This window comes from Balaenoptera ricei, chromosome 8, assembly GCF_028023285.1.
Source record: "Balaenoptera ricei isolate mBalRic1 chromosome 8, mBalRic1.hap2, whole genome shotgun sequence".
NCBI classification, from domain to species: Eukaryota; Metazoa; Chordata; class Mammalia; order Artiodactyla; family Balaenopteridae; genus Balaenoptera; species Balaenoptera ricei.
The window spans coordinates 66,822,404-66,848,020 of NC_082646.1; the positions used below are offsets into that span (position 1 = coordinate 66,822,404).

General features: G+C 40.1%; 1 protein-coding gene across 1 annotated transcript in view; it reads right to left on the bottom strand.

The window, feature by feature from the left end:
- Nucleotides 1-25,617, bottom strand: part of DENND5A (DENN domain containing 5A) — a 108,730-nt gene that overhangs the window by 20,819 nt on the left and 62,294 nt on the right. The window contains exons 7-11 of the mRNA XM_059931094.1: nucleotides 24,348-24,563; nucleotides 23,614-23,848; nucleotides 7,161-7,311; nucleotides 5,644-5,737; nucleotides 3,310-3,441 (exon numbers count right to left, since the gene is read on the bottom strand). Coding sequence (XP_059787077.1) covers nucleotides 3,310-3,441; nucleotides 5,644-5,737; nucleotides 7,161-7,311; nucleotides 23,614-23,848; nucleotides 24,348-24,563 — 828 coding nt within the window. The remainder of the gene's footprint in view (nucleotides 1-3,309; nucleotides 3,442-5,643; nucleotides 5,738-7,160; nucleotides 7,312-23,613; nucleotides 23,849-24,347; nucleotides 24,564-25,617) is intronic.

Here is a 25,617-nt window from a genome sequence, read left to right on the forward strand (position 1 = left end):
TTTATTGTGAAATATATCTCATATACAGACACATATATGTGTGTATGTGAATGTATACTATTAGACTATCATAACCATCAACCAGATTAAGAAAAAAAATATTGCCCATTGCCCATCTATACTTTTGAAGAATCCCATGTGCCTTCTCCAATCACCTTTCCCACTCTAGAAGTGATCACTGTTCTGACTTACACACTAAAACTACAGAAAAGCAAGGAAATGATTAACACCTATATTTGTATCCCTAAACAGTGTAGTTTAGTTTTGCCAGTATGTTTTTTTTTTGTTATTTTCTTTTTTTAATTTATTTAATTTATTTATTTTTGGCTGCATTGGGTCTTTGTTGCTGTGTGCAGGCTTTCTCTAGTTGTGGCGAGGGGGGCCACTCTTCGTTGCAGTGTGCAGGCTTCTCATTGCAGTGGCTTTTCTTGCTGCAGAGCAGGGCTCTAGGTGCTCGGGCTTCAGCAGTTGTGGCTCGTGGGCTCTAGAGCGCAGGCTCAGTAGTTGTGGTGCATGGGCTTAGCTGCTCTGCAGCATGTGGGATCTTCCCGGACCGGGGCTCGAACCCATGTCCCCTGCATTGGCAGGCGGATTCTTAACCACTGAGCCACCAGGGAATCCCCTTTTGTTATTTTCTTTTTCACTCAACTTTATGTTTGTGAAATTCATACACACTGATCAATATATCTGTTGTCTATTTCCACGCTGTATAGCATTCCACTGTATAAATATACTGCAATTTATTATTTATTCTCCTACTGAGTGGTATTTGGGTTGTTTCCGGTTTGGGACTATTACAAAGAATTCTGCTGTAAACGTCTCGTACATATCTCCTGGGTCATGCTGCAAAGGTTTCTCTAGGGAATATACCTAGGAGAAGAATACTGGATAATAAATGCTATGCTGTTTTGCAAAGCAATCATACCAATTTACATTTCCAACAGTATCAGAGTTCCCTGTTGCTCCACATGCTAGCCAACAGTTGATAGCGTTAGGCTGATTACTATGTTTCTTCAATTCTAATATGTACACTTTTCCACATATTAACAAATCTGAAGTTAGGGTATATTTCACCATCATTGTTGACCAGGCAGTAGACATAAGAAAGTTGTCACTGCCAGAGCATGCATTTCAAAACTTGAGAATGAATGCAAGGGGCATGGAAAACAAATCCCAGAGACAAGAGACAAGCCCTCTTTCAAGAAAGGCAGCATCACCAATGTTCTTGATGGGAGAAAAGACAACATTGTTGGGAAAAATCATGGATATCAACGACTTAGACTGAACTGATGAAGTTTTTAAAATGCCTGAATTCAAAATATCAGTACTGGTATAACAACCTAACTTGTAACAGTAATAATTCTTTCTGCAAGAGAAAGTATATTTGGTTTCATCCCATAAAAATGCGTCACTTAGAAACTGAAATGCAGGAAAATCTTTTTTTTCCTTTGATGAATGAACAGGATGTAGTAGGGGCCAAGTTAGTTCAACTGTCCTAAAAAGCACAGTATACTGACTTGCTTGAAAGGCTGTATTTTTATTAGAAATTTAAGTTCTGAACTAAAATATTAAAAGTTAAGAATGACTATCTTGGGACTTCCCTGGTGGCACAGTGGTTAAGAATCCCTCTGCCAATGCAGGGGACACGGGTTTGATCCCTCGTCCCAGAAGATCCCACATGCTGCAGAGCAACTAAGCCCGTGTGCCACAACTATTGAGCCTGCGCTCTAAAGCCCGCAAGCCACAACTACTGAAGCCTGCGTGCCTAGAGCCCATGCTCTAGAGCCCGCAAGCCACAACTACTGAGCCCATGCGCCACAACTACTGAAGCCTGCGCACCTAGAGCCCGTGCTCTGCAACAAGAGAAGCCACCACAATGAGAAGCCCGTACACGGCAACAAAGAGTAGCCCCCGCTCACTGCAACCAGAGAAAGCCCGTCACAGCAACGAAGACCCAATGCAACCAAAAATAGAAATAATAATTTTAAAGATAAAAAATAAAAGAAAGCAGATCTCTACAAATCTGTTATAAAAAACAAAAAAGAATGACTATCTTTTGATCCAGCAATCCCACTTCTGAGTATATATCCAAAAGAACTGAAATTAGGATCTCAAAGAAATATCTGCATCCCCAAGTTCACTGCAGCATTATTCATGACAGCCTAGATATGGAAACTACCCAAGTATCTACCGATAGATGAATGGATAAACAATATGTGGTATATACATATATATGATGGAGTATTATTCAGCCTTAGAAAAGCCTTAAAAAAGAAGGAAATCCTGCCATTTGCAGCAACGTGGATGAACCTGGATGACATTATGCTAAGTGAAATAAGCCAAACAGGACAAATACTACATGATTCCACTTATATAAGGTATCTGAAATAGTCAAACAAATTCATAGAAGCAGAGAATAGAATGGTGGTTGCTAGGGGCTGTGGGGAGGGAAAAATAGGGAATTGTTGCTCAAGAGGTGTGAAGTTTCAGTATTCATAGGTAAGAAGAATAAGCTCTGGAGATCTGCTGTACAACATAGCACTTATAACAATACAATATTGTGCAATTTAAAATATGTTAAGAGGACAGATCTCATGTTGTGTTCTTACTACAAAAACAAACAAAAAACACAAAAGAATATAAGGACATTTTTGGAAGTGATAGATATGTCTACCTTGATTGGTGGTAACGGTATCACCAGTGTATGCATATGTCCAAACTCATCAAGATGTATACATTATATGTGTGTAATTTTTTGTATATCAATTATACCTTAATAAAGCTTTAAAAAATTACTATTCTTATAGAATGGAAAAAAACATGCCAACAGCAAGCTTAAACTGAATAATACACCTTGATCTGGCACACAGTAGGCACTCAGCGAATTCTTGTTTCTAGACACATGAGATCAGTGCTATCAGATTAAATCAGAGAGGCAAAAACATTTGCATACGTGTAAGACTAATCTGTTGAAGACAATTCAACTACATTACTTACTTAAGATATTACTTACTTAAAATTAATGATTTTAAGTAACATAAGATGTCTAAAATTAAAAACTACATCTGTCTCTCAGTTTTAAAGAATACACATTAAGTTTTTATCAAGCAAAGCGTGCTTGCTCTCAATTAATGGTATATTTTATTTAAAATAAATACACCTAATTCCAAGTTAACAGGATCTTGACATTAGTACTATCCCATTATATTAACAATATTTTCAAAATCAAGAAAAGAGTGGTCAGAGCTAAGCCTTGGTCTCACCTTGGCTGCCAAAGAAAATACACATTCAGAAGTGTCCACAGCTCACCTTGTTGCGGCATTCCTTCAGCAGACCCTCCACAAACTTCCAGTTGGTTTGGGCAATCACTGATGGGGAAAGGTTGGACAGTTTGGGCTGGCGGATGGTGCTGCCCATATTCCTGGCTTCCTGGATGTACTTCTAAAGCAAAAGGAAAAATCAAAGACTCTTTGTGGCCATGTACACAGACCACAGGCAACCAGTACTGATGGGGCCTGAAGAGGGCACTATCACCCCACACTTTCTTACTGCCTCTTTCCTAGGCTCAGGGCGAACTTTAAAATGCAGCGCTTGTATCGTAGGGAAAACTGAGAAAATATGATGAATTAATTCTGTTTTTTCTAATGTAAAGCCCTCTTGGCTTTAATGATACAAGAGGTAAAAAACATATGGCTGCAAATGTATGAGTGTGCAAACTCCTATGAGTAGGCAAGCCAACTCAAATCTCAGAGTACTATTCAGGAAAATCATTTTCCCCACCAAGTTTGGAGGTATTTAATTCCTCTGCTCATATCAAATATATCCATCCTTGCTAAATTAGGGCCTGAAGAACATGTGTGTACACTCAAAACAACTGCATTTTCTGATTTTCTACAATTTGCTGGTGATTCCCCATATGCTGTCTGTTTTAACATATAACCAAATCAATGCAGTAAACTGCACACTGACATCCTCTCAGTGTCCAAGGTTCACAACCTACATTTTTACTCCCAACTTCTTTCTTTCCCCATATTTATTCCAGTAGTACAATTCTGTCCATTCTATCTTCTGGCCCCTCAATCTGCCTCTACTACCAACCCCTAAGATTAGGCTTCAATTACTATCACCTGCACTACTGCTACCTGCTCCTAACTTGCTAGCTACCTCCAGTACCTCTTGCCTCCCAAATATTCTGCCCACAGCCTCCTTCACACAACCACCACCAAACTTTGGATCGTGCCATCTCCTCTATTTGCAATACTCGTCTTTGTCCCTAACAATCCTATCATCCTCAAGACTTAAACAGATGCTGGTTCCTCCAAACAGTCTTGTTTGAGATTACCCCAGACAGAACTGACCTCTGCTTTCTCTAATCAGTGATCAAACACTGGCATGCCTCTCGTATGGCCCTTTCATATGGCCTTTGCTCCCTTAATAAACTGGTATTCCCTGAGGACAAGGCTACCTCCTTATCATCTTTATATTTCAAAGTGTTTACTATAGTGATTTTGACCAAGAGAACGTACTCAATAAACACTGCTGAAAGAAATAATATGGAGGTGAGGTGGAAGACCCAGGGGAGACTTTTAAATAACACCTACACCCAACGCCCATTAAGCCATCCTCACAAAAACACCAAGTACAACTGTATCCTATAAACCAGCAGTTAAAAATTCATAACCATATTTTGCAATATTAATTTATTCCTTTAAAAAACAGCAAAGGCAAAATATTTTCCCATTCATTGAGATGCCAGACACATATGAAAACAACATGCTTTACTGGATTTTATCTGTATAAAATGCAAACTGCAGGGTCTTTTCTCAAAGAGAAGTTGCTGAAATAGGTTTCTGAAGGTGAAGCTCCATTTTCACAAGTTCTCTGCAACTCAGTAAGGCAGGGTCTCCAACCTGAGGTTTATAACTAGAAACTTTACTGGGAACAAGTTATAGTAGAGCTGAGAAACTCAGCTTATAAGCAATAAGGACTCAGGTCAATTCAAGAATCCTCAATCCCCACGCATCTGATAATAATATTCCTTTGCTCCTCTGAGAAAAAAAAAGTCAAGATTACCTGTTTTAAATTAAGATAAAGAAAAAAATAGGAAAAAAGGTTCCTCCTCCCCAGGTTCACAGAGTCACAGCATTAACCCAAGTTCAGCTTTTCCTCTTTCTCACTCTAACAAAATTAACTTCTTTACCACCATACCACACACACACACACAAAAGCCTCAAAAATTTTAAAGGGATTTTTCCCAAGTTTTAGAATCTTATCTTCTGAGGTTCCTGTCACCCCTCCCACTCTCCCAACCCCTGGGAGGAAGCGAGTATCATGCATGAGTGACTACTGAAAGGACAGTGAAAGGTTCTCTTCCAAGCACTGGTATCATTCCTGAACAGAGGTGCAAATCGGGTTCAGGGAGAGGACGCACATGGCTAGTGGCCCTGCTGCCCCTTGTGAAACACTGTACATCCTGGATTTGCCACAACCGAGGCCCGTATCAGGGATCAGGAACTAACTTATTATTAACCCTTCTTTTTGAGGAGGATATTTGAATCAGACCAGAGGCCAAGGAAATGGGAAAGAGAAGGAGGGTGTAGCATGATAACAGGGTCATTCCTTGCCATTCTCAAGGTGTCTTACCTCTCTCTGGTCATTGTCTAAACGCAGGTGTTCTGTGTGCTGCTTCTGCCGGTCTTTACGCCTCCACTGGGCAGGGGCATTCCTTTTTGTCCACCTGACAGAATCAAAGCAGACAATTAAGAATATTCCGCTAAGAGGGACTTCCCTGGTGGTGCAGTGGTTAAGAATCTGCCTGCCAATGCAGTGGACATGGGTTCGATCCCTGGTCTGGGAAGATCCCACATGTCGCGGAGCAACTAAGCCTGTGCACCACAACTACTGAGCCTGCGCTCTAGAGCCCGCAAGCCACAACTACTGAGCCCACGTGCAACAACTACTGAAGCCCGTGCGCCTAGAGCCCGTGCTCCACAACAAAAGAAGCCACCACAATGAGAAGCCCGCGCACCGCAAGCAAGAGTAGCTCCCGCTCGCCACAACTAGAGAAAGCCTGCGCACAGCAATGAAGACCCAACACAGCCAAAAATAAATAAATAAAGAGAGAAGAAAGGAAGGAAGGAAGGGAGGGAGGGAGGAAAGAAGGAAAGGAAGGAAGGAAGGAAGGAAGAAAGACAGAAGGGAAGAAAGGAAGAAAGAAAGAATATTCTGCTAAGAAAGTAAGGTCAACTGACAGGAGAAAACTTAAACGTCTAGGGACCAATGCTGGGCCATGGGAAACCACCAAGAAATCACCAGAGATAGCTCAGAAACCTTGAGAAGGGTAGCTTAAAGATCAGTTACTGGGCAAGAAAGAGATAATTCCCCAGGGACAGAGACATATCTTTTTTTAAAATAAATTTATTTACTTATTTATTTTTGGCTGCATTGGGTCTTTGTTGCTGTGCATGGGCTTTCTCTAGTTGCGTTGCTGTGCGTGGGCTTCTCATTGCGGTGGCTTTTCCTGTTGTGGAGCACTGGTTCTAGGCGTGCGGGCTCAGTAGTTGTGGCGCACGGGCCTAGTTGCTCCGTGGCATGTGGGATCTTCCCAGACCAGGGCTCGAACCCATGTCCCCTGCATTGGCATGCAGATTCTTAACCACTGCACCACCAGGGAAGTCCCAAGAGACATATCTCTCTTGAAACACCTACAAAAACTTCACTTGCAGATTCAAATCTATACTCACTCAACTCTGCCTGGGCTTTGATACACTCATCTCCAAAAGTAACGAAGAAGAGCAATCCTGCTAAGCTATCTACTTTCAGTTCAGTTATTTCAACCACCACTTACTAATGATACAGTGCTAGCTAGGTGTTGTATGGATTCAGTCATGAGATGATTTCAACCCATCTGCAGTCCGGCCTTTTACAGGCCCTGACGCATGGAGCTATCCCAATTTGCACAGTGGAGACAGGAGCTGATGATACTCTGTCACCTGTTTCCTTGTTCAAACAAGTGAACAACCTGGATAGTGTGTGTCTTCTCCATATTTACTTTACAAATGTCAAGGTCTTCTGGAGATAAGAGTCTAGGTCCAGATACTGTATAACCCTCACCACTGTGGCTAGGGAGCTGGATCAGGGAATCCCTGGGGTTGACTCACTTGTTGCTGGCTGGCCCGGTGGAAAGCACATCAGACTGCAGCTTAGGGAAGAAGCCTGGTTCATACTTCCCTTGTCCAATCTTCATGTCAAGTAAATGGGGGTGAACCGCAGTATGATCGATTTTTGCCAGTCGCAGCTCAATTGCTTTCTCTGGATGAGAATGAAAAAGTCCAATATTTTAAAAAACATACCATATTCTGGGCCATAAAACAAGTCTCAATAAATTTAAAATAATTTGAATCATACACAGTATGTCCTGTGACCAACAATAATCAATAATACCTTAAAACTAAAAAACACACTTCTAAATAACCAAGGGGTCAAAAAAGAAATCAGCATGGCTGAGGCTAAAATGGAGTGGATTGCCTTTTATTGGATGTAGATTGTACTCTCTATTGTTAATAGAGTACTTGAAACAATTCAGGTTGGTTTTCTTGAAGTAACTTTTATTTATGATTCAGAGGACTCATGTGGATGGAAATCTCTCTGGCCCTCGAAAAACATGCCATCAGCACTCAGAGTTGGTGTTGCCCACTACATGTCCTTTCTTCTGAATAGAAGAGAGGTGTTATTTAGGGAAAATCTTTTTTTTAAGATATGTGTAGACCATTTTATTTACTACTGGATAATATTTGTTCTTTGGTCCCTATAGAGATAGTTTTTTTTTAAATAGCATATTTTTTAGTGGTTGTTTTAAAATTATATAGAGAGCAGAAGTTCTTTATCTGATGTGATTTAGTAGGGTAGTGAATTGGATAATTGAAAAAGTCACTTAAGTTTGGGAATCCTAAAAGGATATATACATCCATTAAACATTTTAATTTAAACCATATGACTGTATAATCACCAGTCTTTTGATGAAGTGTCTGTGCATTTTCTTTGATTATGGATCCAGTAATCAGGGGTCTGCATTGTTTCTCTTGCATAAATCTCACCCATAATTCATTCACTGAGTTTTCCAGTTTTTAAAGTGGAGCGAGAACTTTTAAAGGACCTTGCAAAAGAACCATAGTAGATGCTAGTTTTCCCACGTTTTTTGCACTTAAGTGATATGCCTAATTCAATTGCTGTATTTTTTAGTGACTTTGCTTCACTGAGTCTTTTTAAAGCATTTAATTTTGTTTTCAGAGAAACAGTTCTTTTTTTTGCCCTCATATCTTACCATTTATTTACATAATATTTGGTTAAATTATACAACCCAGTAATAAGTTCAACTAGTGCAGACAAGCTTGGAAACAAATGCATACATTATTTTTTTAAATTAATTTTTTAATTGAAGTATAGTTGATGTACAATAGTATATGTTACAGGTGTACAATATAGTGATTCACAATTTTTAAAGGTTATACTCCATTTATACATATTATAAAATATTGGCTATATTCCCTATGTTGTACAATGTATCCTTGTAGCTTATTTTATACATAGGCTTACATCAGTTTTTGGGTTTTTTTTTGCAAAAGTAATGCAAACTCAAGGCATGCAATCAAAACAATTTTAAAGGGAATAAAATGAAATCTCCTTCCTCTCTCCGTCCTGTGGTAGCCGGAGATCAAGTTTCTTGTGCATCCGTAATCAAAATAATAGTTTCTTTAAAACAAATAAATAATGTGTGGAAAAACAGTGCAGAGAGAAATGAATGTTTTTTTTTTTTTTTTTTTGGCTGCACGGGCTTTCTCTAGTTGTGGTGAGCAGGGGCTACTCTTCGTTGTGATGCACGGGCTTCTCATTGCGGTGGCTTCTCTTGTTGCGGAGCATGGGCTCTAGGCATGTGGGCTTCAGTAGTTGCGGCACATGGGCTCAGTAGTTGTGGCTCGTGGGCTCTAGAGTGCAGGCTCAGTAGTTGTGGCGCACAGGCTTAGCTGCTACGCGGCATGTGGGGTCTTCCCAGACCAGGGATCGAACCCATGTCCCCTGCATTGGCAGGCAGATTCTTAACCGCTGTGCCACCAGGGAAGTCCCTGTTTCCTTTCTTTTTCATCTAAAATCCTACCCTTGTGAAATAATCTCTTGATTTTTTTTCAAGCCCTCCTCTTAAATACTTTTATATAATGCACTATTTTTTTAAACTAATTAATTTATTTATTTTTGGCTGTGTTGGGTCTTCGTTTCTGTGCGAGGGCTTTCTCTAGTTGCGCCAACTGGGGGCCACTCTTTTTTTTTTTTTAATTTTATTTATTTGTTTATTTATTTTTGGCTGTGTTGGGTCTTTGTTGTTGCATGTAAGCATTCTCTAGTTGCGGCGAGTGGGGGCTACTCTCCATTGTGGTGCACGGGCTTCTCATTGCGGTGGCTACTCTTGTGGAGCACGGGCTCTAGGCGTGCGGGCTTCAGTAGTTGTGGCACATGGGCTCAGTAGTTGTGGCTTGCAGGCTCTAGAGTGCACGCTCAGTAGTTGTGGCACACGGGCTCAGTTGCTCCACGGCATGTGGGATCTTCCTGGACCAGGGTTTGAACCCATGTCCCCTGCATTGGCATGAGGATTCTTAAGCACTGCGCCACCAAGGAAGCCCCGGGGGCCACTCTTCATCGCAGTGCGCAGGCCTCTCACTATCGTGGCCTCTCTTGTTGTGGAGCACAGGCTCCAGACGCACAGGCTCCGTAGTTGTGGCTCAAGGGCTGTTGCTCTGGGGCATGTGGGATCTTCCCAGACCAGGGCTCGAACCCGTGTCCCCTGCATTTGCAGATTCTCAACCACTGCGCCACCAGGGAAGCCCTAATGCACTATTTTTAATGTTGTGTTGCACATGTATTAATTATAATATTCTTTAAATTATATACATTTTGATATACATATGGTATATTAAAGTAAAACGGAAAAAAAGCATTTCAGTCATATGGTAGAAATTTAAAATATTACAAAAGGATGTATGTACAGTGACGTGTTAAGACTTATCACTGTTTCCTATTTCCTTCCAGACATAGACATGCATATACAGCATGTATACCTTTTAAAAACAACACAGATGGGAGCATACTAATCATTGTTTTATACCTTCTTTCATTTAATAATTTATCTTGGAGATATCAGGACATAGATTCGGTTGTTTCCTAAGAACAAAGACTGCATGAGAAACATCCTTGTTCATACAATTTTCACAGAAGTGTGAGTATGCAAGGACAGTTTCTAATTCAATTTCTGATTTGCAGGGACTTCCCTGTAGTTTGTTTTAGGAGTGAACTTATCTGTAAAGTGATCCCAAGTCTAATGTCTTTCTCTGCACAGAGAGAAGTCATAAGAATGTGCTGATTATTCTCTGTTCACCACTCAGAAGTGGTTGTAATCCCAGTATGCTTTGCATTATCTCCTTTTGTTAAAAGTAATTGCTCATTACAGCATTATGGGAGTTGTGAGAAAACCCAGAGAGTTGCCTCGAGCTGAAGTGTTTCCAGTTGATTTTGATTGGCTAAAACTCTTTGGATGCAGATGACCTTCAGCTGTTTCCTATTTATTAGTTTCACCTTCTTGGAATGATGAGCACAGAGACAGGCAATGGCAAAAGGAGGTACTGATTTTATCGTTTGTACTGGTGTATAGCAGTGGATTTTGTGCTGTTGCTTACAGCTCTTGGAGGTCAGCATCCTAGTGTGGGTACCACGGGTGGATGGATCCCGGAGGCATGGTTTATTAGGCCATCCTTCAAGGTGGGTTGTTGCTTTTTTAAAATACAAAAATGTAGGGAAAAAGAAACCCACAACTCAGACCAGAGAGGCCATAAAATTCCAAGTTTCTAGTGTCTGTAAAACCAAACCATATAAATGGAAAGCAGTTTAGCCTTCAAAGAGGAGATTTCTCATCCCCTAAAGTGTTTTGTTTCTAAGAATTGCACACTTTCAAGTGCATCACAGGGAATTCTTCAGGGATTTCAATCTGAGGCGAATAAAGTTACCCACTCTAGCAGAAATAAGTGGGCTGAGCTTCAGATACTGGATTAGACTCATCCTGAAGAGTAGGGAAAAACCAGAACTAGATGTCTGTGCTATTGAAAAACCTGCTTTTATGGAGCAGAGGAAGCCCCTTCCTTCAGACTTTAGTGTGCCCTGTTTCATGGTTAGAGAGTAGATAGATGTTCCCTGACACTGTAACTAGGTACACTATAAGGAGTAGTCCAGTGTCCAGGAAGCCTCACGAGGAAGGCATTTCAGGGACTCCTTTACTCAGAGTGTCTGTTGGCCCCCTATGAGATGTTCTTGTCTCTGAGCAGACCTGTCAGGAATGCCAGCCACGAAAAGGAGTAGCACCTGCTTTATTGACTTTCGGTAAAAGAAGCAGCTTTTTGGTTTTCACATGATTGAAAAGGCCTTGCTCCTTCCTACCTTTTTAAAAAAAACCCAGAAATGGTGTGTGTCTATATGTGTGTGTACACTGAAACGGGGGGAGAAATTATTCAGTGTAATATTTATTCAAAATATGTGTTTAAGAGCCAGTGTTGGGACACAGTAAGACTAGGCCTTCAGCTTTAAATATCTCTTGGAGGTTTTCTCTCTCACCCTTACATTCTTTTGATCATCTTAAGTTTGAATTTTAAAGTATATTCTTATCACGTCTGAGATTCTCAAGATTATTGCTCTTAGTAGATTATTTACAGGCATTCATATCTAGAAAAGAGAGATGAAAGATACAAAAACTGAGGCCTCACCTAGAGAATCATTAGAATTCTTCTTAATAATAATTGTTAGAATAATCATAGAGGGCTTCCCTGGTGGCGCAGTGGTTGAGAGTCTGCCTGCCAATGCAGGGGACACGGGTTCGAGCCCTGGTCTGGGAGGATCCCACGTGCCGCGGAGCAACTGGGCCCGTGAGCCACAATTACTGAGTCTGCGCGTCTGGAGCCTGTGCTCCGCAACAAGAGAGGCTGCAATAGTGAGAGGCCTGCGCACAGCGATGAAGAGTGGCGCCCACTTGCCACAACTAGAGAAAGCCCTCGCACAGAAACGAAGACTCAACTCAATTAAATAATAAATTAATTAATTAATTTAAAAAAAAATTTTTTTAAATAAAAATAATCATAGAGCAGGAAGATTTCAGCAGAAAGATAACAAGCCAAGTTGTACAGGTGCCCCATGGAACTGAGGTATCTCAGAAGAGGCTGAAGATAGAACTTGCAGTGGCCTAAATTTTGTTCCTCAGTTGTTGCTTACTCTCACGTTGGAGTAAATACTTTTTCTGAAAGGCTATATAGATTAACTATTTAATCCTTGAAAGAGTTTTTTTTTTTTTTTTTTGTAATTTGGGAAATATTTTTGTTGTTGTTTCAATTGGGAGAGGGTCCTCACCAAATAGTCTTTAATATGGGAATGGTAGTGCTTTGTAGGGCACAGTGAAAAATGAGATCGACTTTCTTCTTGAACTCTTATCAGTCTGTTCCTGATTTTAGTGAATACGAAAAGCTTGTGCTCTTTTGTCCTTCTGCTAAATGAGTTGTATTTTTTAAAAAATCATTATTGATGACCAAATCTCTGAGCTCAGTTTTACCCACTGATTGTTTTACATCACTTATCTATTATCTATCAAACGCCTTAGCTTTCCCCGAAGAAGCATGAGGCACTTCCTTAAGAGTGAACTCAAAATGTTTGAGATGATGAAGTTTTAGTCATCAATTTTTATTTATTTGCATTACTAGTTAAAAAAAAAAAAACTATTTCCAGGTCATGCTTAGCCAGGAGCAAAGTGGTAAGCTGCTCCAAAGTTTTATTGGTGAGCACACAGGATGCTTTGCTAAAACCTAGTTGATATATATCAGCTTCTGCTCACTTCCTACTCATTCTTCTTCATTTTCTGGAAAGCTTTTTGTTACTTATTACTCCTTTATGAACCAAGCTGGGACTTGCTTAAATGGTGGGCTGAGTTTTCAGTGCATAAAACTGTTTAACTCCTGTGAAAACTCATTTGAAATCAGCCATTCCAGGAGGATATTACTCATGATTTTAAAATTGATGTTCCTACTTTGTCTTTAAGTGTCTGAAACCATCATACCATTTGTAAATAGTAATGTGTTAAATTTCAATCTATTGTATTGGCTTTGCCGATGTATTTTTTACTCATTTTAAAAATAAAACAAGTCTAGAAATTGCATTCTGAAGAAAAGCTAAACTTTGAGCACAAGCTTCTCTTCCAAGATACGCTCTCTGACCTAGAATAAGAGTTTTGAGTAATGAAAGTCAATCTTCTGGGTCTTTCAGGTTCTTGGGGAGCTTTTTATCAAAGTGTTAAAATGACACTTTCATGCTGTTACCATTCAAGAAAGGTTGCCAGGTGGAAGGCAGACTTGGCTAGTGTGGAAAACCAGCCTCTGCATGCTTGAAGGTTCTTTGGGCTTGATCTTGAAGGCAAAGTTCACATCAGCTCCTTGTAGAATGCAGACATGTGAGTGGTAAATGAGGTCTTTTGACATTCATGCTGAACAGAGACTAGACCACTGTTCCTTTTCTTTTTGTTCCACTTCTCCATTCTCCTTCTACTGAAGAGAATCTACTTAACATTCTGGTTTAGTATTTGGAGCAAGGTGCTATTTATGATTCCTATTGTATTTCTTTTTCTTTAAGTTGTATTTCTATATTAAATTTTATTACTAGCATGGACCTGTGTGGGAGGGGGTATACTTCAGCTTGTGGTCCATTGAGGTCTCTGGGTTGTCTCTCTGATACCCACAAGGGAATCATACTCTGAGCATACCCTTGCTGAAGTTTATCCTGTTCCTTTCTAAATGTGAAATTGTGTTGAAGATTTTAACTTACTATTTGAGAAGCAAGTACCTTGTTTTTGACTGGTTTTGTTTTGTTTTGTTTTTGACCTAGATTACCAGAGACTGATGACTGTGGCGGAGACAATTACAGCTCTCCTGTTTCCTTTCCAGTGGCAGCATGTCTATGTTCCTATTCTCCCAGCTTCTCTCCTACATTTCTTAGATGCTCCTGTGCCATACCTGATGGGCTTGCATTCGAATGGCCTGGATGACCGGTCAAAACTGGAGCTGCCTCAAGAGGTAAGAAAAACGTGGAGCTTGGGTGCTGGTGCCTGTGGCCCTGATACAGGATTTGGGAGAGAAGGGCTTTGGGATGAGCCCAGGGTGGTATCACCAAGTTTATTTTCTTTTATTTTGGGGAACACAAACAACTTTCCAGTAAAAAAGTAAAAAGAATGAACATTTAGCTCAACTTATATAATTCCAGAAACACTTGTTTCCTTTAGCACCTGACATGCTTTTATAATAATCTCTGTTTATACTATTGTGAACTGCCTTTTCCAAACATGATAGTTTACATATTTTTAAGAAAATCTTTTTATTATGTGAAAGTTTAAACTTACACAGAAGAGTAGCATAGTGAATCTCTGTGTTTTCAATACTTAGCTTTAACAGTTATCACACATTTAAATTGTATCTTACTTCTGTACTTTCTACCCCCTATTTTTTAAAGAAGTTCCACATAATATAATTTTATAACTGCTTTAGTAGCCAGACATGTATTAATAAATCAGTGGTTTTGTTTTATAGGCCACAGTTGCTCTGTAAAAGTTGACCTGATCATAGTGATTCTTGTAGTACTGAATGTAGCTTTGAAAACTTTCCTTGCTCAAGATAAGGAAGGCCTTGAGAGAATGCTTCTCCTCCCTTGCTGTGAGGACGGCCTGCTCCTCTTTCCTATTGTTTCAAATACTAAAATAATTGATTAAAAAAAATTTTTGTTTATTTACTACTTCATTCTAAAATAGATTTAAAGCATCATGAGAAATAAGATTGTTTTGTTTTTTATTTTCCTAGAATTACCAAGAGAACTGGTCTACCTCTTTTGGTCATTTTGTGGCTTGTATGAAACTAGCTGGGGGAAGGCCTTTCCTACTCTGAATTTCGTAGTCAATAGAAAGGCCTGGGAAGAAGACTTTGGACTATGCACACACTGGTATCAACAGGACTCTGTCTCATCCTTCCACCAATGATTTTTTTGGGGAAGAGTTTTATGTATAGCTGGGGAATATGAGTAAGAGGACCTCCAAAGAAGAGACCGTTCTCATGGAATTGGATCTAAGCAGCATTCACATTGTTGGGCATGTCTGGGCAGCCATCTTGATGAACATGCCTGATAATTAGATCATACCCGTAATATTTAAGTTATAGTCAATTGCATCGCTTTTTCTCTTTCCTTTGGTTTTATTTTTATTTATTTGGCTGCGTCGGGTCTTAGTTGCGGCGCGTGGGCTCAGTAGCTGCAGCACGCGGGCTCTCTAGTTGTGGCGCATAGGCTCTGGAGCATGTGGGCTCAGTAGTTGCAGCGCGCAGGCTTAGTTGCCCTGCAGCATGTAGGATCTTAGTTCCCCGACCAAGGATTGAACCCACGTCCCTTGCATTGGAAGGCGGATTCTTTTTTTCTTTTTTTAATTTATTTTATTTATTTATTTCTGGCTGCATTGGGTCCACATTGCTGCAAGCGGGCTCCCCCCAGGTGCGGCGAGCGGGGGTCACCTCTCGCCATGGTACGCGGTCTTCCCATTGCAGTGGCTTCTCCTGTTGCGGAGCACGGGCTCTAGGTGTGCGGGCCTCAGTAGTTCTGGCACCTGGGCTCAGTAGTTGTGGCTCATGAGCTCTAGAGTACAGGCGCAGTAGTTGTGCTGCACGGGCTTAGTTGCTCCGCGACATGTGGGATCTTCCCGGACCAGGGCTTGAACCTATGTCCCTTGCATTGGCAGGTGGATTCTTAACCACTGCGCCACCAGGGAGGCCCCGGAAGGTGGATTCTTAACCACTGGACCACCAGGGAAGTCCCTCGCCTTTGGTTTTAGAATCAGAATGTCTTCCTTATAGTTTTTTCCGTTTCTGCCCCCTTTGCTCCTTTGAATCTATAGAGCTTTGTGCTATTTGGGGTGGGACAAGATTAATTAAGGAAGAAAAGATCTAAATAATGTCAACTAAAAAAAATGCAGGAGGCTGCAAAAAGAACAGAGTTTATTTGCGGACTTAAGAATTGCAACTGGGGGGCTTCCCTGGTGGCGCAGTGGTTGAGAACCTGCCTGCCGATGCAGGGGACATGGGTTCGAGCCCTGGTCTGGGAGGATCCCACATGCCGCGGAGCAACTAGGCCCGTGAGCCACAACTACTGAGCCTGCGCGTCTGGAGCCCGTGCTCTGCAACAAGAGAGGCCGTGATAGTGAGAGGCCCGCGCACCGCGATGAAGAGTGGCCCCCACTTGCCACAACTAGAGAAAGCCCTCGCACAGAAACAAAGACCCAACACAGCCATAAATTAAATAAATAAATAAAATGAAAAATTAATTAATTAATTAATTAAAAAAATAAACAGGAGCTGTTGTTTAAAAAAAAAAAAAAAGAATTGCAATTGGGGAGACACAGATTCAGTTAACCCTGAAAAAGTATTCCGAGGAAGAGAAAGAGTCAGGGGCTTATAAAGACAAAAACCATGAGGTTGTTAAAAGTAGCCCTGGTGAGAGTTGTGATCGACTCTGATGCGAGTCAAAATATTTGCCCTTAAGAAATCACAGGTTATTTTAGGGTAGGGGTCTTATAAGTATATAGACTGTCACTAATTGTTTTAGGGTAAGGGTCTGATTAGTATCTTGAGTTTCTGGCAGGTGTTCTGGTGTCTGTTCTTCATCAGGTCAAAAGGTCAGATTCCATCCAGGCTGAGTCATGCAAACATCGTACTTCCTTAAAGGCTTCCCGGCTCCATTTTAGAGATCTCTCTTAGAAATCCTGACTCCATTTTGACTTTCCTTTCACAATGATGGAGAAGACCATTGAGTTTTGGGGTACTGGGTTTTTATATGTATTTGTCTACTGATAAATATGCATAAAGACTAGATATCAAAGACTGGAGAATGGGGAGCTTTTTGTTGTTGCTTTAAATGATTGCATATTTAATACTGACACCTCTTTCTGGTAAACCTAATTATCATTTTGTAAAAGTCAAAATAAGAATAACAGTAAAAATGTTCATTGCAGCTCTATTGACGATAGTCTGGACACGGAAGCAACCTAAGTGTCCATCGACAGATGAATGGATAAAGAAGATGTGGCACATATATACAATGGAATATTACTCAGCCATAAAAAGAAACGAAATTGAGTTATTTGTAGTGAGGTGGATGGACCTAGAGTCTGTCATTCAGAGTGAAGTAAGTCAGAAAGAGAAAAACAAATACCGTATGCTAACACATATATATGGAATCTAAAAAACAAACAAAAAAAATGTCATGAAGAACCTAGGGTCAAGATGGGAATAAAGACGCAGACCTACTAGAGAATGGACTTGAGGACATGAGGAGGGTGAAGGGTAAGCTGGGATGAAGTGAGAGAGTGACATGGACATATATACACTACCAAATGTAAAATAGATAGCTAGTGGGAAGCAGCCGCATAGCACAGGGAGATCAGCTCGGTGCTTTGTGATCCCCTAGAGGGGTGGGATAGGGAAGGTGGGAGGGAGGGAGACACAAGAGGGAAGAGATATGGGGATATATGTATATGTATAACTGATTCACTTTGTTATAAATCAGAAACTAACACACCATTGTAAAGCAATTATACTCCAATAAAGATAGTTAAAAAAAAAAGATTATTTTGATAATAATGGTACAGAATTAAGTATATGTCAGAGAACATGAAAGGAATTCCAGAATTTCTACGGAAAAACAAAAAAGGAAATAAAGTATTTTGAGCTGAATAAAAATGAAAACACAAAATATCAAAATTTGTGGAATGTCATTAAAATATTACTTGAAAGATTTACAGCCTATCTTAGGCCATGAATATTACAAACAACTCAATGCCAACAAATTGACCACAGATGAAAGACACAAACTGTCAAAGCTCACTCAAGAAAACAGATAACCTGAATAGCTCTATGTCTAATTTTTTAATTGAATCTGTAGTCTAAAACCTTCCTACAAAGAAAACTCCAGGCCCAGATGGCTCCACTGATGAATTCTGCTAAACATTTAAAGAAGAAATAGTATCACTTACACAAGCTCTTCCAGAAAACTGAAGAGAGTATTTCCCAACTTATTCTATGAGGCCAGCATTACCCTGATACCAAATCAGATCAAGACATTACATGAAAACTATGAACCAAATCCCTCATGAACACAGATGCAAAAATTCTAAACAAATTTTTAGTAAAGCGAATCCAATAATAAACAAAAGGATAATACATCATGACCAAAGAGAGTTTATCTCAGGACTGCAAGACTGGTTTCCACATTCAAAGATCAATGAATATAATTCACCATTTTCACGAACTAAAGCTAAAAACCACATAATTACCTCAATAGATGCAAAACAGCATTTGGCAAAATACAACCACCACTTCTGATAAAAACTCTCAGCAAGCTACTAACAGGAACCAACATTCTCAACTAGATACAAAAGTATCCATGAAAAACCATAGTGATGGGCTTCCGTGGTGGCGCAGTGGTTAAAAATCCGTCTGCCAATGCAGGGGACACTGGTTCGAGCCCTGGTCCAGGAAGATCCCACATGCTGTGGAGCAACTAAGCCTTTGCACCACAACTACTGAGCCTGTGCTCTAGAGCCCACGAGCCACAACTACTGAAGCCCACACGCCTAGAGCCCGTGCTCCACAACAAGAGAAGCCACCGCAATGAGAAGCCCGCGCACCGTAAGGAAGAGTAGCCCCCACTCGCTGCAACTAGAGAAAGCCCGTGCGCAGCAACAAAGATTCAACTCAGCCAAAAATTAATTAATTAATTAATTAATTAATTAAAAGAAAAAACCATAGTGATAACACCATACTTAATGGTGAATGCTTTCCCCTTAAGATCAGAAATAAGACAAGCATGCCATATTCTATTCGACATTGCACTAGAGGTTCAGTGCAATAAGGCAATAAGGCAAGAAAAAGAAAAGACATCAAGACTGGAAAGGAAAAAGTAAAACTATTATTATTTGCAGGCAATAAGACTGTCTACATAAAAAATTTGAAGGAATATACAAAAAGCTACTAGTTTAGGAGGGTTGTAGGACACAGATCAATATACAAAACTCTATTATATTTCTATATATTAGCAATGAACAATCAGAAATTGAAATCTTAAAATACCATTTACAATAGCACTAAACATATGAAATACTTAGGAATAAATCTGACAAAAGATATGCAAAACCTGTTCACTGAAAACTATATAACACTGCTGAGAGAAATTAAAGACCTGAATAAATGGAGAGATATGCCATGTTCATGTATCAGAAGACTCAATAATGTTAAAATGTCAATTCTCCCTAAATTGGTCTATAGATTCAAGGCAATCCAAATGAAAATTTCAGAAGGTTATTTGTAGATTGGCAAGCTGATTCTAAATATATATGAAATAAAAAGGACCTACAATAGCCAAAACAACTTTGAAAATAAGAACAAAGTTGAAAGACTAACACTACCTGACTTCAAGATTTAATATAAAGCTACAGTAATCAATACAGTGTGGTATTGGTGTAAATGTAGACTAACACATCAATGAAACAGAACAAAGAATCCAGAAAAAGACTCACACATATACAGATCACTAATGTTTTGACAAAGGTGAAAAGACAATTTATCAGAGAGAGGATAATCTTTTCAACATATGATTCTGGAACAACTGGATATCCATCTGGAAAAAATAAACCTGGACCCTTAGGTTACACCATTTACCAAAATCAACTTGAAATGGATCATAGACTTAAATGTAGACTTAAATGTTAAGCCTAAGACTAAAAACTTCTAGAAGGATATGTATAGAAAATAAAAACTATGTTACCTTGGTTAGGCAAAATTTTCTTAGATACAACACTAAAAGCATAATCCATTAAAAAAACTGATAAGTAGACTTCATCAAAATTAAGAACTGTTCTTTGAAGGACACCAATAAGAGAGCAAAAAGACAAGCCACAGAACGGGGAAACATCTGCAAATCATATATCTGATAAAGGACCTGTATCCAGAATATACAAAGAACTTCCAAAACTCAGTAATAAGAAAACAACACAATAAAAAAAATGGGCAAAATATTTAAACAGGCACTTCACCATAGAAGACCTGTGAATGGCAAATAAGCAAATGAAAAAATGTTCAACATTACTAGTCATCAAGCACACGCAAATCAAAACCACAATGAGATATCACTACATACCTATTAGATGGCTAAAACTGAAAAGACTGAGCATACTAAATGTTAACAACAATGTGGAAGAACTATAACTCTCATACACTGCTAGTGGGAATGTAAAATACACAACTACTTTGAAAGACAATTTGGCAATTTCTTTAAAAAGTCAACATACGAATATCATATGGTGCAGTCATTCTTCTCCTAGGTATTTATGCAAGGGAAAAGAAAACATATGTCTATACAAAAACTTACATACAAATGTTCATAGCTCTAATGCCCACCAACAGGTAAACAAACAAATTGTAGTAATATCCATACAGTGGAATACTACTCAACAATAAAAGGAACATGAATGAATCTCAATATAATTATGCTGAGTAAAAGAAGACAGACTAAAATAAAGAATGCATACTGGGGCTTCCCTGGTGGCGCAGTGGTTAAGAATCTGCCTGCCAGCAGGGGACACGGGTTCGAGCCCTGGTCCGGGAAGATCCCACATGCCGCGAAGCAACTACTGAGCCTGTGCTCTAGAGCCCGTGAGCCACAACTACTGAGCCTGCACACCACAACTACGGAAGCCCACACACCTAGAGCCCGTGCTCCACAACAAGAGAAGCCACAGCAATGAGAAGCCCATGCACTGCAACAAAGAGTAGCCCCCGCTCGCCGCAACTAAAGAAAGTCCATGCGCAGCAACGAAGACACAACTCAGCCAAAAAAAGAAAAAGAAAAAAAGAATACATACTGCATGATTTCATTTATATAAAAACCTAGAAAATTCAAACTCTATAGTAACAGAAATCATATCAGTGGTTGCCTAGAGACTGGGGGAGAGAACGCAGAGAGGACAGGATGAAGGTATTACAAAAGGGCATGAGAAAACCTTTGAGGGTAAAGGGTATGTTCCCGATGTCAGTGAACACATATAACAAAACTTTAAATGTGTGCAGTTTACTGTATGTCAATAATATCTCAAAAATTTTAAAGAGTAAGAACAAAAAAAGCTGGTAATTCTCCTGGTATTGTCTAGATACATATAAAAACATCTCACCTTTGGGCCTTGCTGAGTGTCCTAGGTCAAGTGGCCTTCTCTGGGCCTACCTTACTTCCTCCCACCCTTACTCTCCTTCATCAGAACTTATTTAGTCTCTCAAACGTGCTAGGCACTATTCTAGGTCCCCAGATACAATGGTGGGCCAAAGGAAAATCTTTACCTGTAAAATTAGTGAATGAGTAGAGTTAATTGCCATCAAGATCCCTTCTAAATGTAAATTTTAAAGAATCTCCAGAAAGACCCCTTTAGTTATATTTTTACCATTTTCCAATCAGACTGATTCAAGAAGCTAAGGTGTCCATGAGGACTGGCGTGAGGCAGCTGAACTACTCCTCTAGGCTAGAAATCTGAAGCCAGTGGCAAGAACCCTGAACTAGCATATTTGGAGTACATATCTCAGGGAAATACCTCAGGGCTACACCAAGGGCATGATTCCTGGGAACAGAGCATGTAGTTGCCTGGAGGGTCTCTGTGATACCCATTTTTCTGAAATAAGTCATAGAAATGAGGGTTAGTTAACCCTCCTTCCATATCCCAAACTCCACATTCTAATGGGACCACAAGAATTCATGTCCTGGCCACAAATGAGACCAGAGTAACTCATATCAGTATTTGGTGTTCAACAATTGGATTACAGATGGGCTGAGAACTGACTGCCTCAACCCTTGGGGCACAAGGGCAAGGCCTCAAGCGACTAGAGTGCCTCATCTTACAGTCTCCAGCTATAAGCAGACTCCTCCCTTTATTCCCACAAGCAATATATAAATATTGTCATTTTTCAGGTGTAACACAACATGAAAAGATTGGGAAGTCCTGATTTAAAGTGATGGTTTAGGAGATGTTTCTCTAAACCCACAATCTTGTAAAAAAGTCTCCATCAAGCTCTCCAGGACCAACGCCTTAGGCAGGGTTCAGGACCTGAAACTTGATGTGTGTACACCAGGAGGCAAGGAGGACTGTGTTAGAGTATTCCACTTGCACGGGCAACACGTCCTCAAGTCTTGGCCAAGAGGACTGTCACCTTAATGAAAGGCTTGGAGCAAGAGCTGAAAGATAAAGTCAGAAGGCTATTGAGCATAAGGCCGAGGAACCCAGGATTTTGTCCAAACTGTCACCACTTGTATCTTCAAAACCTAAAAACATGCCTGGCACATTCATTCATTCAGTAAATACTTGGTGAGCACTTCCTATACACTGGGCATGTAGTGGGTATTTACATTTGGTAAATGAATAAACAAAATATACAAAAAGGCTACAACAAGAACACTGAATATCGCACAAGGAAGAGAACACACTACTTAATCTGACACCTCAAGCTGAGACTGTTCTCTGGAGAAACCGACCTAGATGGGGCCTCTATGAACGAAAAGGTGTATTCCATCATGCAAGTAGCAAACAACTTTTAACATCTATATGTTCTAGGCACAATGTTAGAGGACTGGGGGTAAGACAATGAGTAAATACAGTCTCTGCTCTTAAATTGCTCCCTGATAATGATGGCTCAAAACAATAGAGATTATAAAGGGGAGGCAAGAACAATGCACAACAGGAGCTTAGCGGAGGATCAACTCAACCTGAGAGCATCAGAGAAGGCTTCACAGAGGAGGAGACACAACAGCTGGATTTCTATAAGCTGCTTGCCCATAACTCACTCGCCCCTTATTTCTTGCTAATAGAATCTCAATACAGTTCAGGGTAACATTACACCCAGGTCAATACTCACTTTCACAGCCTCCCTTGCACTTAAGGGTGGTCATGGTTCTGGCCTATGAGACAACAGAAGTTGTTGGGAATTTCTGGGAAAGCTTTTGCTTTCTGATGTAAGAGGGAAAATACAGCTGGAATCAACTTTCCCCTTTGCCCTGAATGTGAACATAAAAGGCCTCTTGTAACAAAGAGGCAACAAGTATGAATATAAAAGTCAACATGCTAAGGACAGCTGAGTCAAATCATAGACTCTCATTTCCTGATTACATTGTTGAGCAGCTGAGCAACCACCAATTCTGCACTTCTTGATAATTTAAGAAAAATAACCCCCATTTATCTCATGCACTGCTGATTAGATTCTCTAGGACTTACAGCAGGACCCATTCCTAACTGACACAGTGTTAAAGGATAAGAAGAAGTCTGCCAGGCAAAAAAGACAGGCGAAAGCATTTCAGGCAATGGGAACAACTTACGCAAAAACAGCAACAGGGAAAGAAGCTGGCATGTTTAGGAACAGGGACATGTTAGTGACATAATCCAAGAGGCTAGAAAGTACAACAACAAGGAGGCCTCACTTGCTTCATCCACAGTGGTACACTTCTGGTACATGGATGTGCGCAGAGTAGGTGTCCGAACATTCAACAGCCTGATCTTGTCTACTCGGGAATCAAACACCCGGAGCACAGGATCTTTATCATCATCGTCATGACACATGATTTTGTTGTCAATGAAGGAAGCAAACATCTGGGTCTCCAAGAATCTTGAGAGGAAAGGCAGGTAGGGCTCAGGCTGATCTGACAGAAAAGATGCCTGATGGGACCAAAAGGAAAAAGTCATCAACAGGGAAGAGGGCATATCAGCCTTAATCAAGCACGGCTACATACCCAAGGGATTCAGTAGGTTACCTCTTCTCTGAAGCTTCCTAGGTCTTTATAAATTGTAAACAGTAAAACCTCTCCATCCTTTTTAAAAATTCATATAATTTCAGATATCCTGAAACTTTCACACACTGGCCCGTTTAACTTACTCAGGTAACCTACTGTGGCAACCAATGTTCCCAGAATCCTGATGTTCAACCTGCATGCACATCTTTGCCTAAGAGAGCTCTTTGACTGAAGGTAAACCACCTGATAGCAATAACCAGCACTCTGCTCTAAAGCAAGAAGACCTTATATTTTATCAGCATCAGAAGGACCATGAACTTGTTTCCAGCACATATTATGAAAGAAAAACTCATCTTCAGTCACATCTTTAAGAGAGTCTGGCATGTCCTCATTTCTTACCACCTCCCCAGTGGGATTATACTCACTTTGTCAAAGTTTTGCATCTGCTCCCTGTTGGTAAACCAGGACTCCTTATCCTGGCTGGGCTGAATGACAAACACCTCATAATCTGCAAACATCTGAGTGAAACGATTTGCAAAAACTTCCCGGATCTGAATGTTTAGCTGGTAAATCCTGAGTTCTTCTTCATCACACTGAACTTTGAGATCCTTATTGCTGCTGGGGTCTTCACGTACTTCCAGCTACAAAAACAAAACAAAACAGTTGAGAACATGCAAGCTTTTTCCTTTTATCCCAGAGAAATGCAACTCATCCTTCCCCCCGCCCCCGCCAATGGTCATTTACTTTTGCAGCAAATGGAGAAAATAAACAAAAGAGAAAAAAATGGGAAGAAAAGAAAAAGAAAGGAATTCTGACATGGAGAAGAGATAAATGAGGGTGTTTCACTTGCAGGTACCCAGCAACCCAACGAAAGTGGAGAGGAACTCATTACAGGCAGAGAGAGATCCAGCAATAGAGGAAAAGACACCAGTTATCTCAAGGGTCAGGGAAAGGAAGGAGTCTGGGAAGTCAACGAGAAAATGATAATGCAAAGCAACAAGGTCAGACTCTGGATTTCCCTTCATCTCTTTGATTTTTCTCCCCCATGTCACTTTCCCTATCTTTCTCCTTAAAAATGTTTCCTTACTGGTTTTCTTAACTTTTTAAATCTCTCTAAATATTTCTCTGCTCTTCTTTAACTGGCCATGATTTTTCTTTTTTAATATCTGCTCTACTAACTAAACAAACCAGGAAAATCAGGAAAATGAAATGTTTCTCACTTCACTAAAAAATAGCCCAACGAAATGATTACATTACCCCATTTTGTTTATATGTAATTTAAGAAAGTAATTTAATAGTGAGAATGGGGAGGGTGAAGAGATGGTAAACAACTACAGAAAGCGGACAGTCTCATCAAAGTCAGGAAATGGAAAGTACAGTACATCCCTGGGAAGAGCAGAGGGCTAGAATTCAAGAGGACCAGGTTCCAGCCTCAAGTCAGCCACATAGAAGCATTTAATCTTAGGTAAAACACTCAGGATCTCTAAGTCAACAATTCCTGCTCTACGCGCTTTAGGATGCTGTGAAATTCACAAGGCAATGGATCTGAAAGAGGTCTGAACACAAAGACTGCCACCACCATCCCTCCAAGTCTCTCTGCAGTTGTGTTTACAGAGAATGACAGCAGCTTCTCCTTGCTGTTGAAGTGAGAAACTACCGAGATTTAGATTCAAGTAGCATTTATACTAGGATAAT